The sequence below is a fragment of the Pseudonaja textilis genome, chromosome 12 (genome assembly GCF_049901715.1).
Source record: "Pseudonaja textilis isolate UNSWEBS1 chromosome 12, rPseTex1.2, whole genome shotgun sequence".
Taxonomy (NCBI): Eukaryota; Metazoa; Chordata; class Lepidosauria; order Squamata; family Elapidae; genus Pseudonaja; species Pseudonaja textilis.
In genome coordinates, this window is record NC_142001.1 from 19,928,353 (window position 1) to 19,940,362 (window position 12,010).

Consider the following 12,010-nt stretch of genomic DNA (forward strand, 5'->3'; position numbering starts at 1 on the left):
TCCAGATGTTTCCCCACTTTAATAAAAGAGAGAAAAATGTATTTCCTTCATTTCATGCTACCTATACAAACAGGGGAACCATCCTTGATCACAATAGGCAGAGTTCTTGGAGAACATCTTGTTCTGCATCTGAAGGACGTTCTTCCTTCTCACCGTTTCCTAAAACTGATGAGCCATTTTTTTATCTCTGTACCTCACATCTTTCTAACCACCCTCCCCTCTGGTTCTAGTATTTTGGGAAGGGGGAAAACAGTTTCTCTTCGTCTGATTTGTCCACTTTTCCTCCCATAGGAGGCACATCCTGATCATGAAGACATTTTGAAAGCTATAGGATCCTTCCGGTCTCTTGTGGTAGGTTTCTGAGCAGCTGTTGAATAGCCCTCAAGGGGGCGCTGTTGTCCAAAGCAAGGTTCCAAGTGTGATTTATTTTTATTTTTTGATTTGGAGAAAGTGGTTTTATTTTATTTCCTGTTGTTTTCCTTGTAAGGCCAAAGGTACAAAGATCCGCAATTTTTTTCTCCTCAGAAAAGGGGCAACATTTTTGGATGGGAGAGGCCAAGGAAGGAGGGAGGGAAAAAACATTTGTGAAAGCAGGATTAAGAATTGAGGAAGCTGTAGCTCTTGACTTGAGAGCATCCGGGATCGGATGATCTGAAATGGAAATTATAGCAGAGATCTGAAATAAGATTCGAATGCATCTCCAGGTAGTCCTTGACCACCGTTGGAACCAGCATTTTCGTTGATAAGCAAGGCGCTTGTTAAGTGAGTCCAGCCCAACTGAATTACCATTTTGCCATAGTTGTTAACAACAACTATGCTATTCCACAAATCCAGCATCTTCCATTGACTTTGCCTGTTGGAAGCATTGTCGGAAGGTTGCAAAGGACAATGATTTGACCCCTGGACTGTCACAAATACCTACACTATTTGCCAAGCATCCAAATTTTGATCAGGTGGACCTTGGGGATTTTTGTGGTGGTCATACATGTGGGGAGCAATGGGTTGTAAGTACCATATGCAGATTTATGCATGTAGAGGCAGATATTTCTCTCTCTGGGCACAATGAGAATAGATCTGTTGAATGAAACTCCACATTGGCAACAGGAAGGGGTCATTAAAAGAAGATGATGATTCATCGCCTTATATGCCCCAACACAGCAGTCCTTTCTCCAGTACGCAAACAACTTGGTCTTATCTATGATCCTCCTTGTAACCCAGACCCAGTGCCAAGAGATGAGAAAGAGGAAGCAACTGGAACTGCAGATCCTTTCAGAAACCATCCAAGGTTGGGAAGGAGAAGACATCCGATCCATGGGCAGCGTCCTTTATATGTCCCAAGCCATGGTCCAATATGGAGGGAATGAGGTGAGAACAGGGTGAACCACGATGGTTTTTTTCTTCTTCTCGGTATTCCATTGTCTCTTCTTGGTTCAACCAATGTGGGGCCTACAGAAGCTCTATCTGAAGAGGTTTCCAGTCATGGTTATCACACACATTGTGATGTAACGAGCATCATGTTCTGATCAAGGCTTCCTAGACCCTAATTACGCACACGCTTATTTTAAAAACAAGTCTTATTTTATTGCAACACTGCAAATTATTTTCATTTCCAGCCAGTAAAACAGTCCCTCAAAATAAGCACCCACCTTTCTTTCCTGTGAAGAGCTGCCAATAACAGAGGTATCAAATGAACTAGAAAAAAAAAAACTAACTGAAGTACAAAGAGGTTCAAGAATTAATCTGAACCGAACAAACGACTTTGCTTCCTGCAAAGGTTTCTTCACCTTTGCCTGTCCTTTATCCCAAGTGGCCCCTTTTGTCTTAGCTGCTCTCGCCTTCTAGCAGCTCTGTGCACACGCGCACTAGGACCAGGCTCCCCTTGTTCCTCTGCCTTGCTGCTGCCACACTCCAGAGGCTCCAGAGGCAGCACCCCACTCCCAGATGGTCCTGGCCCCATCTCTGCATCAGACCCAGGACCCCCATCTGAATCCTCTCCAGGCTCCCTGGCTGGTCCCCGTTCTTCCCCACTGTCTCATTCCACTACCATCTGCCCAGGCTGCCAGCGAACCACCACACATCGAGCGATGGGGGGGCGGATTGCAGAAATGCGGCTTTCCACAATTGTTCATCCGTGGTGCCTCTCTCTTCCTTTATCCCAGGAGAAAGAAGAACGATACCTCATGCTGTTTCCAAACGTTCTGCTGGTGCTCTCAGCCAGTCCTTGTATGAGTGGATTCATGTACAAGGTGAGCGGGTTGCACGTAGAAACGGCAAGAATTAAGGTGGTGGGTTTTGGGGTTTTTTGGGGGGGAGAAGCAGAGATGATTCTCCCCCCAACCATGAAAATATCCCCATCTGAAATCAAGAAAAGGAGACTTTTTCCATTGCAATTTCTAGTCTGGGGTATGGGGCAGGTTGAAGCTACAAATCATGATTTGATTTGATTTTTAATAGGCTGGTCGGTCCGTCATTTTCGGATTGATCAAGATTGCTCTGAATAATTTTCATATCATATTTTTTTCCCCTTCCTTCTGGGGAAACAGGGGAGACTCTCTTTAATAGGAATGCTGGTGACCAAATCAGATCTGGAAGGAAATGACCATACTTTTGAAATCTCAGGTCAGTGCTCTTAGATTCTTCTTGTTGTATCATACCTGTCGTTGGACGCTGGCGATAGTCTTCTTAGATTAACTTTTTTTATACATATTTATTTATTTTATATTAAAAAAATCAATTCGATTTCAATAACGTATCGATTAGGTACATATTTCAAATTACTTATCCATTATTAATAATATTCTTCTTATTCATCTTAACAATGTAACAATCATAGCATTCCCATATATATAATATAAGTGTAATCTAATATATCTATTGTATTAATTCCTCTTTATATGTACGTCTAATCCCTTTTAGTTTATTCTGTTTTCTATCCATTGGTAAAACAAATCCCATACGAAATAAAATCTAAACCGTCTGGAACGTTCGAAGATCGGTGATGTGTAATCTCATTCAGGGGCAGGCTTCAAAAATTTTAGCAACGGACTTCCCAGGCTCCGGAGGCTCTTTGGAAACCAGAAACGGGCCCATTTCCGGCCTTCCCAAACTTGCAGGAGGCCCGTTTTTCACCCTCTTTGAGCTTCCACGGGCACCCCGCGCTTACCTGCTTCCAAAACGGGCCACGAGGGGACTCTGGGGAGAGGTGGGGTCAGGAGTGAGATTCAAATTTTTAACAACCGGTTCTGTGGGCGTGGCTTAGGTGGTGGGCGTGGCTTGGTGGTCATGTGACTGGGTGGACATGGTTTGGTGGTCATGTTATTGGCTGGGCAGGGCCAACTCAACATCACTCACATCGAGGCACACTTCTCCTCCCCTGGCCTTTCTTGACTGTGGGGATGCTGCAACAGTCATAAGTGTGAAAAATGGTCATAAGTCACTTTTTTCAGTGCCATTGTAACTTTGGTGACTCCACACAAGCAAAGTACTAGCAAAGGAGCGGAAAAAAGCTCCAGAGAAGTTCTTGAGACAGGAAGTCTAGTCCTGCCAAGAATGTAATAGGGGTTAACGGAGAGGCAGTTTCTGTAAGCAACACCAGAATGTTTCCTTCCTGCCTTCCTTACAGGATTAGCCCAGTAATTTCTTCCAACAACCGGTTCTCCGAACTGCTTAGAATGTTAACAACCGGTTCTAGCGAATAGGTGTGAACTGCTAGAATCCCACCCCTGGGTGGGGTGGGCAGGGCCAGCCACGAATAGGATTTGTGGGTTCTCCAAACTGCACAGAATCTCCTGAACCCCTGCGAACCCCCAGTAGCCCAGGCCTGACCTCCTTCCAGGAAGCCCACCGGTATCTGCGTTAGTTCCATTTTGCCCTTCTTGGTGCCCCACGGTCCGAGCCAGCCTTCGATCGAATGATGGTTTGGGTTTGTTCTCCGTCTCGCAGGGAGCATGGGAGACCGGCTCACGGTTCACTGCAATAGCAGCCAAGATTTGCACGAATGGCTTGACCACCTCCAACGGCTGACCAGAGGAACCACTTTCAGCGGTACCCTCTCGAAGACCCAGTCTTGGGGCTCCCATTCGGTGAGTAGCTCCCCAACTAAGTCAAGCTGAGATTCCAAGGAAATGGGGAAACTTCTTTCCTGCAGGTCATGTCCAAATTTACCTTGACCCTAATCTTAGGGCACCATAGAAGAAGAAAAAAAATGTCCCGTTTCCCCCTTTTTTTCCCCTTTCTTTCAAGGGGGCCCAACCAGTCGTGGGGTTCAAATTTTTTTACTACCGGTTCTGTAGGTGTGGCATGTCTTGGCGGGCGTGGCAAGGGAAGATTACTGCAAAATCCCCATTCCCTCCCCACTTCAGGGGAAGGATGCTGTAAAATCCCCATTCCCCACCCCACTAACCTGCTTTCCAGCTCCGTTCTCCTGTGCAGGGCAACCAAAGAAGACCCAGCCGATCAGCTGGGACTCAATGGGAGGCAGAGAATAGATGGGGGCGGGGCCAGTCAGAGGTGGGATTGGCTGGTTCTTCGAACTACTCAAAGTTTCCTCTACCGGTTGTCCAGAACTGATCAGAACCAGCTGAATCCCACCTCTGGACCCAACCATCTGTCTAGGGTTAGGGCCACACAATTCACTCCTTTTCCAGCTGGATCACTCCCAGGTCCTCCTCCTCCTCCTCCCATTCCAAACCATCACTTGAGAGGGGAAAAAAATTAGAATGTTTTGTGTCCTTTTGCTGTGGTTTGATCCAAAGGTGATGGGAGGCCACCAGTGGGTTTCTAACGGCTACCTGAAAACCACAAGCTGAATGTTCCTCACCTGTTCTAAGGGACGAGGTCCATGTTGGGGAGCTTTGAGGTGATCAGGTAGGTTGAAAGCAAGGACTCAGTAAACTGTTCTTTTTTAAAAAAAAAACAGACTTTTAGCTCTACTGGACAGTGCCGTGGCCCACTGGAACCACCCCAGATCCTCAAACCTTGGACCTTGAGTTGCCTTCGCCCAGCACCTCCTCTCAAGCCATCGGTGGCCCTCAGCTATAAAGAGGTAATGTTGTGTGACCTTTGCATGAGTGTCTTTCTTGGGTTTCCTCATGGCAATTTGAGGTCATGGTCCTTAATTCTGTGACGACACATTCTAGGTTGAGCAGCAGGAAAACGTAGTCATGGAGAGCCACAAATTCCCACCCAGTTGGGTGGAATTTAGGAAGTTGGACTTAGAATAAAATGGAATGGAGTGGAGTGGAGTGGAGTGGAGTGGAGTGGAGTGGAGTGGAGTGGAGTAGAGTAGAGTAGAGTAGAGTAGAGTAGAGTAGAGTAGAGTAGAGTAGAGTAGAGTAGAGTAGAATATATGGAGTGGAGTAGAATGGAATGGAATGGAATAGAATAGAATAGAATAGAATAGAATAGAAGAATAACAGAGTTGGAAGGGACTTTGGAGGTCATCTACTCCAACCCCCTGCTTAGGCAGGAAACCCTACACCACCTCAGACAAATGATTGTCCAATCTCTTCTTCAAAACTTCCAGTGTTGGAGCATCCACAGCTTCTGGAGGCAAGTTGTTCCACTGGTTAATTGTTCTCACTCTCAGGGAATTTCTCCTTAGTTCTAGGTTGCTTCTCTCCTTGTTCAGTTTCCAGCCATCGCTTTTTGTCCTGCCCTCATTTGCTTTGGAGAATAGCTTGACTGCCTCTTCTTTGGGGCAGCCCCTGAGATATTGGAAGACTCTGCTATCATGTCCCCGCTGGTCCTTCTTTTCATCAGACTAGACATTTCCAGCTCCTGCAACTGTTCCTCCTATGTTTTAGCCTCCACTTAGCTTGCAAGCTTTGGTGTTCCCTGCCCGAAGAAACCTAGTTCATTCCATCATTGAGATCTTTCTCTCCTTCCAACCAAACACGTACTCATTTAGAAATAAATCCGGCAGATTGTTTGGCAAATGAATTGTCCTGTTTAATTGAAAGGCTTAAGAATTAATTCTGCATCGAATTAGGAATTAACAGAATTAATTCTGCTGAGTTTGGAGAATTTATTTCCTCGTGTTTTATTTTCTGGGGGAAAAAGAAGTCAGAAGTTAAATAAAGATTCGTTTCTGTCCTAGAGTTGTAGGGGAGAAAGATTTTTCAAGCACGCTGCTAATTCCCAACTCCATCCAAGCTTCCTTTTTCAGTCCCTCAACGCTGCAATTTTGCTCATTTGAACCTCCAGTTTCCAATCTTTCATCACCATCTTTTGACCTGTTTTTTTTCCCCTTAAATCCCACAGAAACTGGGACCCCTATCAGTAAAATTGCTTTTAAAATTTGTGCTCCGGGAAGTTAGATTTATTACGGAGCCAGCCCATTCTTCTCTTCTTCCATTGAATTGTCATCAATCCCTGCCTTGTCAAAACATAACACTATGCAAATGTTAGGCCCACAGGAAACGGGGGTGAGCAGTTACTTGCATCAGTGAGGAAACTTGTATCGCACACACCCCGAACTCCGTAATTTTAAACAAAACCACCCATTTTATTTTTATGTTTTGCTTTTGTGACTCATTTTTCTGCACAAATCAAATCAAGATGAGATTTACTTCTCTGGTATCACAGTTTTGGGCCTCTTCTTTTCACCTGATGCTTATCATAGGAGGGGGAAATACCTTGATTCCACCACCCTACTAGCATTTCTCGTACTCAACTCAAACTATTTTAGTTCTGGTCCTCCGTGGATTTCTGAAGATGACCTTCTCAAGAAGGTCGTCTCTGAAGGAAGTCAACGCGAAGAACGTTGGAACTCCATCTCTGAAAGTCGCTTCAATGTTAGGTTAGGCAGGATGGTTATAAGAAATGAGACCTTCCCAGAAAGATCCTGAAGTACAGTTTACAAATCTGACATTTTGGGGGGAAGGGATCCCAGACTCACTGCTCCCCACAAAGACCCACGTGGGTAAGAGGCAGATTCTGATCATCAAGATGACAAAACTTGAATTAGTTATCTTACCTTTCCTCTTCTCCTGTTACGATGAGGAAACAGGAAGAAGGGGTTCTTCAAATAGGAGACCCCCATCCTAGGGGTGAGATTCCATCGGTATAACAACCGGTTTGGTGATAATGCGCAAGTGCACCAAACACACACTCCACGCACGCGCTCCACATTTAGAAAAGCTCTAATACTTACCTTCTACGGCAGTCCCAATGTGATGACCCAAAGAGGTGTGGCACAAAGGCCACACAGTCAGATAATCAATAGGAGTCCCTTTATTAGCTCCAACTTTGTCCCCCATGTCCTGGTTACCTTCTGGGCTGGAGAAAAACTCTCCCAGGAACAGCCTTGGGCTGCAGAGAATCAAGTCCAAAACGTGGTCAACAAAAACTCTAAGTCCAATCAATGCAAAATGAGGTAATTAGTCTGGCGGGGCAAAAGAAGGAATTCCAGATATGAAGGAATGGCAGTAATTCAACACGGTTGGGAAGACGCCAGCAACGCAGATAAGCAAAGTCAATATAAGATAAACTCACGTTTGTTCCCAGTAGCTGCTGCACTCAGCATACATCTCTTTGAAACGGTCTTCCCAGCTGCAGCTAATGAAGGGAATCAGGGCCCTTTCCTCCCCCGTAAGCCACGCAACCCATGTTGCTCCCTTCTCCGTTCTTCCCTGTGTGCCCTAGGATGAAGAGGGGGTGGGCCTGGGTCTTCCTCCGAACTCCTTCTCCCTCATTCTACCTCTCCCCTGCTCTGCCCAGATGGACTTTGCCCTTCCCCAGTTTCCTCCACAGCCAACGGAGCCACACTCCCGCTCCCTGTCAACTGTTCGTCTTCCTCCTCTGATTCAGACTCCAACGGGGCAGGACACCCAGTGAATAAAACCGCTGAGGCACGCCAGACCACTCTGCTGTGTGAATCAGCTGTGCTCTAAACAAACCAGTTCTCTGCCAGCTGATCTTGGGCGCAAGGGGTTCGCCTGAACCGGTCCGAATCGGTAGAATCCCATCCCTGCCCCAACCCACTGCCTCGCACAGAACAATACCGGCACTCTTCAACTTACAATAGTTCGCTTAGTGACCGTTCCAAGCTAAGGTACAACGACACTGAAAAAAAGTGATGTGACTGTTATCACATCCCCATGGTCACGCGGTCAAAAATTCAGATGCTCGGCAACTGGTTCCGATTTATGACCATTGCCGTATCCCAGGGCCGTGCAATCCCTCTTTTGCAACCAGCAAAGTCGATGGAGGAAACCAGATCCACTTAAACAACTGGGTTACTAATTGAACAACTGCAGTGATTTGCTTAACCCCTGTAGCAAGAACGGCCATAAAACAGGGCAAAACTCACTTAACCACAGAAATTTGGGGCTCAATTGTGGTTGTAAGTTGAGGACTACCGGTATAGAGTTACAAGATTCGTTTTTGGGTTCAAGAGCTAGAGGAGACTAAACCCTAAGTAGCCCGTGATTTATTTTGTTTGGGAACATCTATAAGTTTGAAAGTGCATTCTTTGTGGCGGTAGCTTTGATGGCCATGCTCAACTTTTCATGCTTGTCTTTTCTTTCTTTCATGCTCCTTCCCAGCGGATGTCCTACATCTTAAAGGTAAGGCGGCGAAAAACCTCTCCACGACCTGTTCTCTTGCAGCGTACCAAGGGTTTTAATGCACCAGCGGGGTTTTTCCCCCAGTGACAAGTTTCTGTGCAGGGTTTGAGGTCATATTTTCCCAAAGCTCATCTCACGGCTGTTTGTTTGTGCAATCTGGTTGCCTGCACATTTCCTCAGCAGTGAAACAGAGATGTGCTTTAAGGCAGCCTCTGACTCAGGGTTTATTTATTTGTGCAACGATAGCACTGGAGCTGGAACAATTCACCATGGTTTATGGGGGTGGGGTGTAGGCATTCTATAAAGGTGTTTAGGGAGGGTTTGCAGGAGGTAGGAGCAGGCCGTTGGAGAAGAGATTACCAAGTCTAGAAGTGGAAGGAAGTTTGAGAAACTCAAAACCAGCCCCCTCGATACATATTTTTTTAAACCCTAAAATTGGACAGATAAAAACTGGGACAGGCTTTCAAGATTTCTGAAATTTCACCTGTATTCATAGATACAGAGGGTTGAATGAATGGATACAGAGGGTTTCCTAGAATTCTTACAACGTCTCTTTCTTGATCTGATCTTTGAAGTCTGTCCCAGTTTCTCTCTTTGTCCTGTTTTATACTAAAACAACATCAAGGCTCAGTTACTTGGATTTTCTTTCTCAATTGTCTTTCTATCTCTGGAATGCGTACAGTAAGATCTCTGTTGTGGCCTTCAGCCACCGGCCCTTACAGCAGCCGAATTGAGGAGGAGGAGGAGGAGGAGGAGGAGGAGGAGGAGGAGGAGGAGGAGGAGGAGGAGGAGGAGGAGGAGGAGGAGGAGGAGTGGAAGTCAGGGTCAACATGAAGACAACCTGAGAACTCCGAGAGGGAAGAGGGAATGAACTCGGAGAGAGAGAGAGAGGGAGAGGGAGAGAGAGAGAGAGAGAGAGAGCCATCCGTCAGCCCTTAGATGGGGAATCCAAAGCCCCTGGATCTGGAGGTGGCTGATGAGGAAGAGGAAGAACAGCTGGGTCCAGTGCCTGACGTTTGGATGTGCAGAAAGCAGAGGAGAGGAGAGCAGTGGAAATCTATGGGCTGGTCCTTGGGATGGAAGAGCCTCCGCTGCTAGCGAAGCCCCACCCGAGCTATAAGGGATAAAAGGCAAGATGAATAGATGTGGCAGATAACTATTCATGTCCCTGCCATACAGACTTGTTAGCCTGCACTGAGAGAGAAACTTTATGCCAGGTTCTAGCGTTCCTAATGAAGGAATCATTGATTTAAATTAGAGGGTTTGTCGTGTTTGGGGATCTGGATCAGAACGCTCTCATCTAAATCTCTCCTCAACGGCTCTAAATCCTTTCACAGATATTTCCTTGCTAGAACTTCCATGCTGGACTTCAAGGCATGGCATTTATGGGACGGTCAATTGTCCATTGCCTCACATGAAAAAGGTGCAACATCGCTATTGTTGGTAGCTGGGCCAATGGCTCAGAAGAAGAAGGACATTGAGAGTCGTGGGCCAACACAATTTATGGCTACCAGATTAGCCCAATCGTTGTCTTTGTGTCATGTGCTCAAACAGGCCACCTATCAATACAATCGCTCGACCCTCGGGTATTTACTCTGCAAACTCACAACTATTTGAGTTCAGTCCTTGGTTAATCAACGGAAACTTAGATGCCTCATGAGTGGAGATGATTTTTTTCCACCCAGGATATAATCCCAATCAATTGTTCTATCTTGACAGGATGCCAGTAAGAGCCCAAAGACGATGAAAAAGTTCCTGCCCAAAAGAAAAACCGAGAGGAAGGCATCGGATGAGGAGTTTGTTATTAGAAAAAGTACGTTGGCTGCGTAATTGCTGTCTAGGATAGATTTTCTGGAGTCTGCTGTGAGGTAGAACACGCTGATCTTTATTCATTGGTTAAAAACGACATTCTCTTTCCCTACTGTTTTATGAAGTTGCACATCTTTACTGAAGGAGGAGAGGCAAAATTGTCTCCCAGGAAAGGCAGAGGCATCCCCAAAATGCAACTTGTGCGCGCACCTGTGCATGCACCCTGCACCCACACATGCATGAGTGACCTCCCCATCCCGCGCATTCATGGCAGAGACCCAAAGGACCGGCTGACGAGCGGGAGGACTCTGCGTGCCACCTCTGACATGCCTTTGCTTTTCAGGTACAGTTGCCTTAGAGGAAGACGCTCAGATCCTGAAGGTGATTGAGGCGTACTGCGCAGGGGCGAGTCTACAGCAGAACGTCGCTTCAGGTAAGCCGTTGGAAGCCCAACCAGGTTTCTCATGGGTTTGTTTGTTTTTTCCTCGCTGTGTCTTGGATCAAACGTTAATTAATTCCCCCCCCCCCCAAAAAAAAATTAACATCCCGGGGGGAAAAAAAGAGGTTTTTTGTAGGTTGAATATAAACCCACCTCCCATGGGATCATTTCTAATTCTGGTAGTCCTCGATTTACCACAGTTCATTTAGGGACTGTTTGTACCGCCCTTGAAAAAAAGGGACTGATGACCCCTGTTTCACACTTATGACCCTTGCAAAATCCCTGCAGTCGCCTGACCAAAATTCAGACGCTTGGCAACCGACTCGTACTTATGACACAAGTCTAACGGGGAAGACGGATCCCTTGAGCGATGCCTGTCGCTCCTTTCATGACCGCGAGAGATTCGCTTAGCAAATGGGGCGAAACGAGAGCCGTTAAAAACGGGCCAAAATGTGCTGAGCAAATGTTTCCCTTGGCAACCTCCACCTTGGGCTCCGACGGCAGCCATAAGTCGAGGACCAGCTGGGGTTTTTTTTGCCTTCAAAAAGGAATAGATGCATCTAGCCCAACGCGGAGGAGTCGAACCTTTGAAATAAAGCTGACTTGGGAGATAGCGAGATGAAGGCGAAGGAAACGCAACGAGAAGTTGCAACGAGATGCTGTTGACTTTGGTTTCTTCTGGCCCTCCCAGCCTCCCGAGATGCTAATCTCCCAAGACACTTGTCGCTTCTGGGGATTTTATCGTTCAATCTGCTGCGCATTTCAGAAAAGAAACGAAGCTACCTGGTGGTTTTCTATATATATAATCTATGTATCTTTCTTTTCTTTTCTTTTTTTCTCGCTTCTTCTGAAGCCATGAATGGAAACACGTCTCGTGTCGGTGGCACTGAGCTGGCACTAGCAATAAATCAGTGTGACTTGGGGACGGGAGGTGGCTGCTCTCCTGCGTTGATTCGGGCTTAGCTTCAGCCTGGGGGAGTTTAACAGATTAACAGAGTTGGAAGGGGCCTTGTAGGTCATCAACCCGCCCACCCAAGCAGGAGACCTCCACCATTTCTGACCAGTCTCTTCTTGAAAGCCTCCAGGGATGAAGCTCCTACAACTTTTGAAGGCAACATTGGTTGATTGTTCTCACGGTCAGAAAATTTCTCCTTATTTCTAGGTTGAATCTCTCCTAGGTCAGTTTCCATCCGTT

The 12,010-nt window shown here is 46.3% G+C and overlaps 1 protein-coding gene across 2 annotated transcripts in view; it reads left to right on the top strand.

The window, feature by feature from the left end:
* ARHGEF6 (Rac/Cdc42 guanine nucleotide exchange factor 6) overlaps positions 1 to 12,010 on the top strand; it is a 38,806-nt gene that overhangs the window by 23,530 nt on the left and 3,266 nt on the right. For both annotated transcript variants that reach the window (XM_087940799.1, XM_087940800.1), the window contains 9 exons: positions 292 to 351; positions 1,219 to 1,365; positions 2,160 to 2,246; positions 2,544 to 2,619; positions 3,943 to 4,082; positions 4,919 to 5,044; positions 8,547 to 8,567; positions 10,287 to 10,380; positions 10,720 to 10,809. In XM_087940799.1, coding sequence (XP_087796925.1) covers positions 292 to 351; positions 1,219 to 1,365; positions 2,160 to 2,246; positions 2,544 to 2,619; positions 3,943 to 4,082; positions 4,919 to 5,044; positions 8,547 to 8,567; positions 10,287 to 10,380; positions 10,720 to 10,809 — 841 coding nt within the window. The remainder of the gene's footprint in view (positions 1 to 291; positions 352 to 1,218; positions 1,366 to 2,159; positions 2,247 to 2,543; positions 2,620 to 3,942; positions 4,083 to 4,918; positions 5,045 to 8,546; positions 8,568 to 10,286; positions 10,381 to 10,719; positions 10,810 to 12,010) is intronic.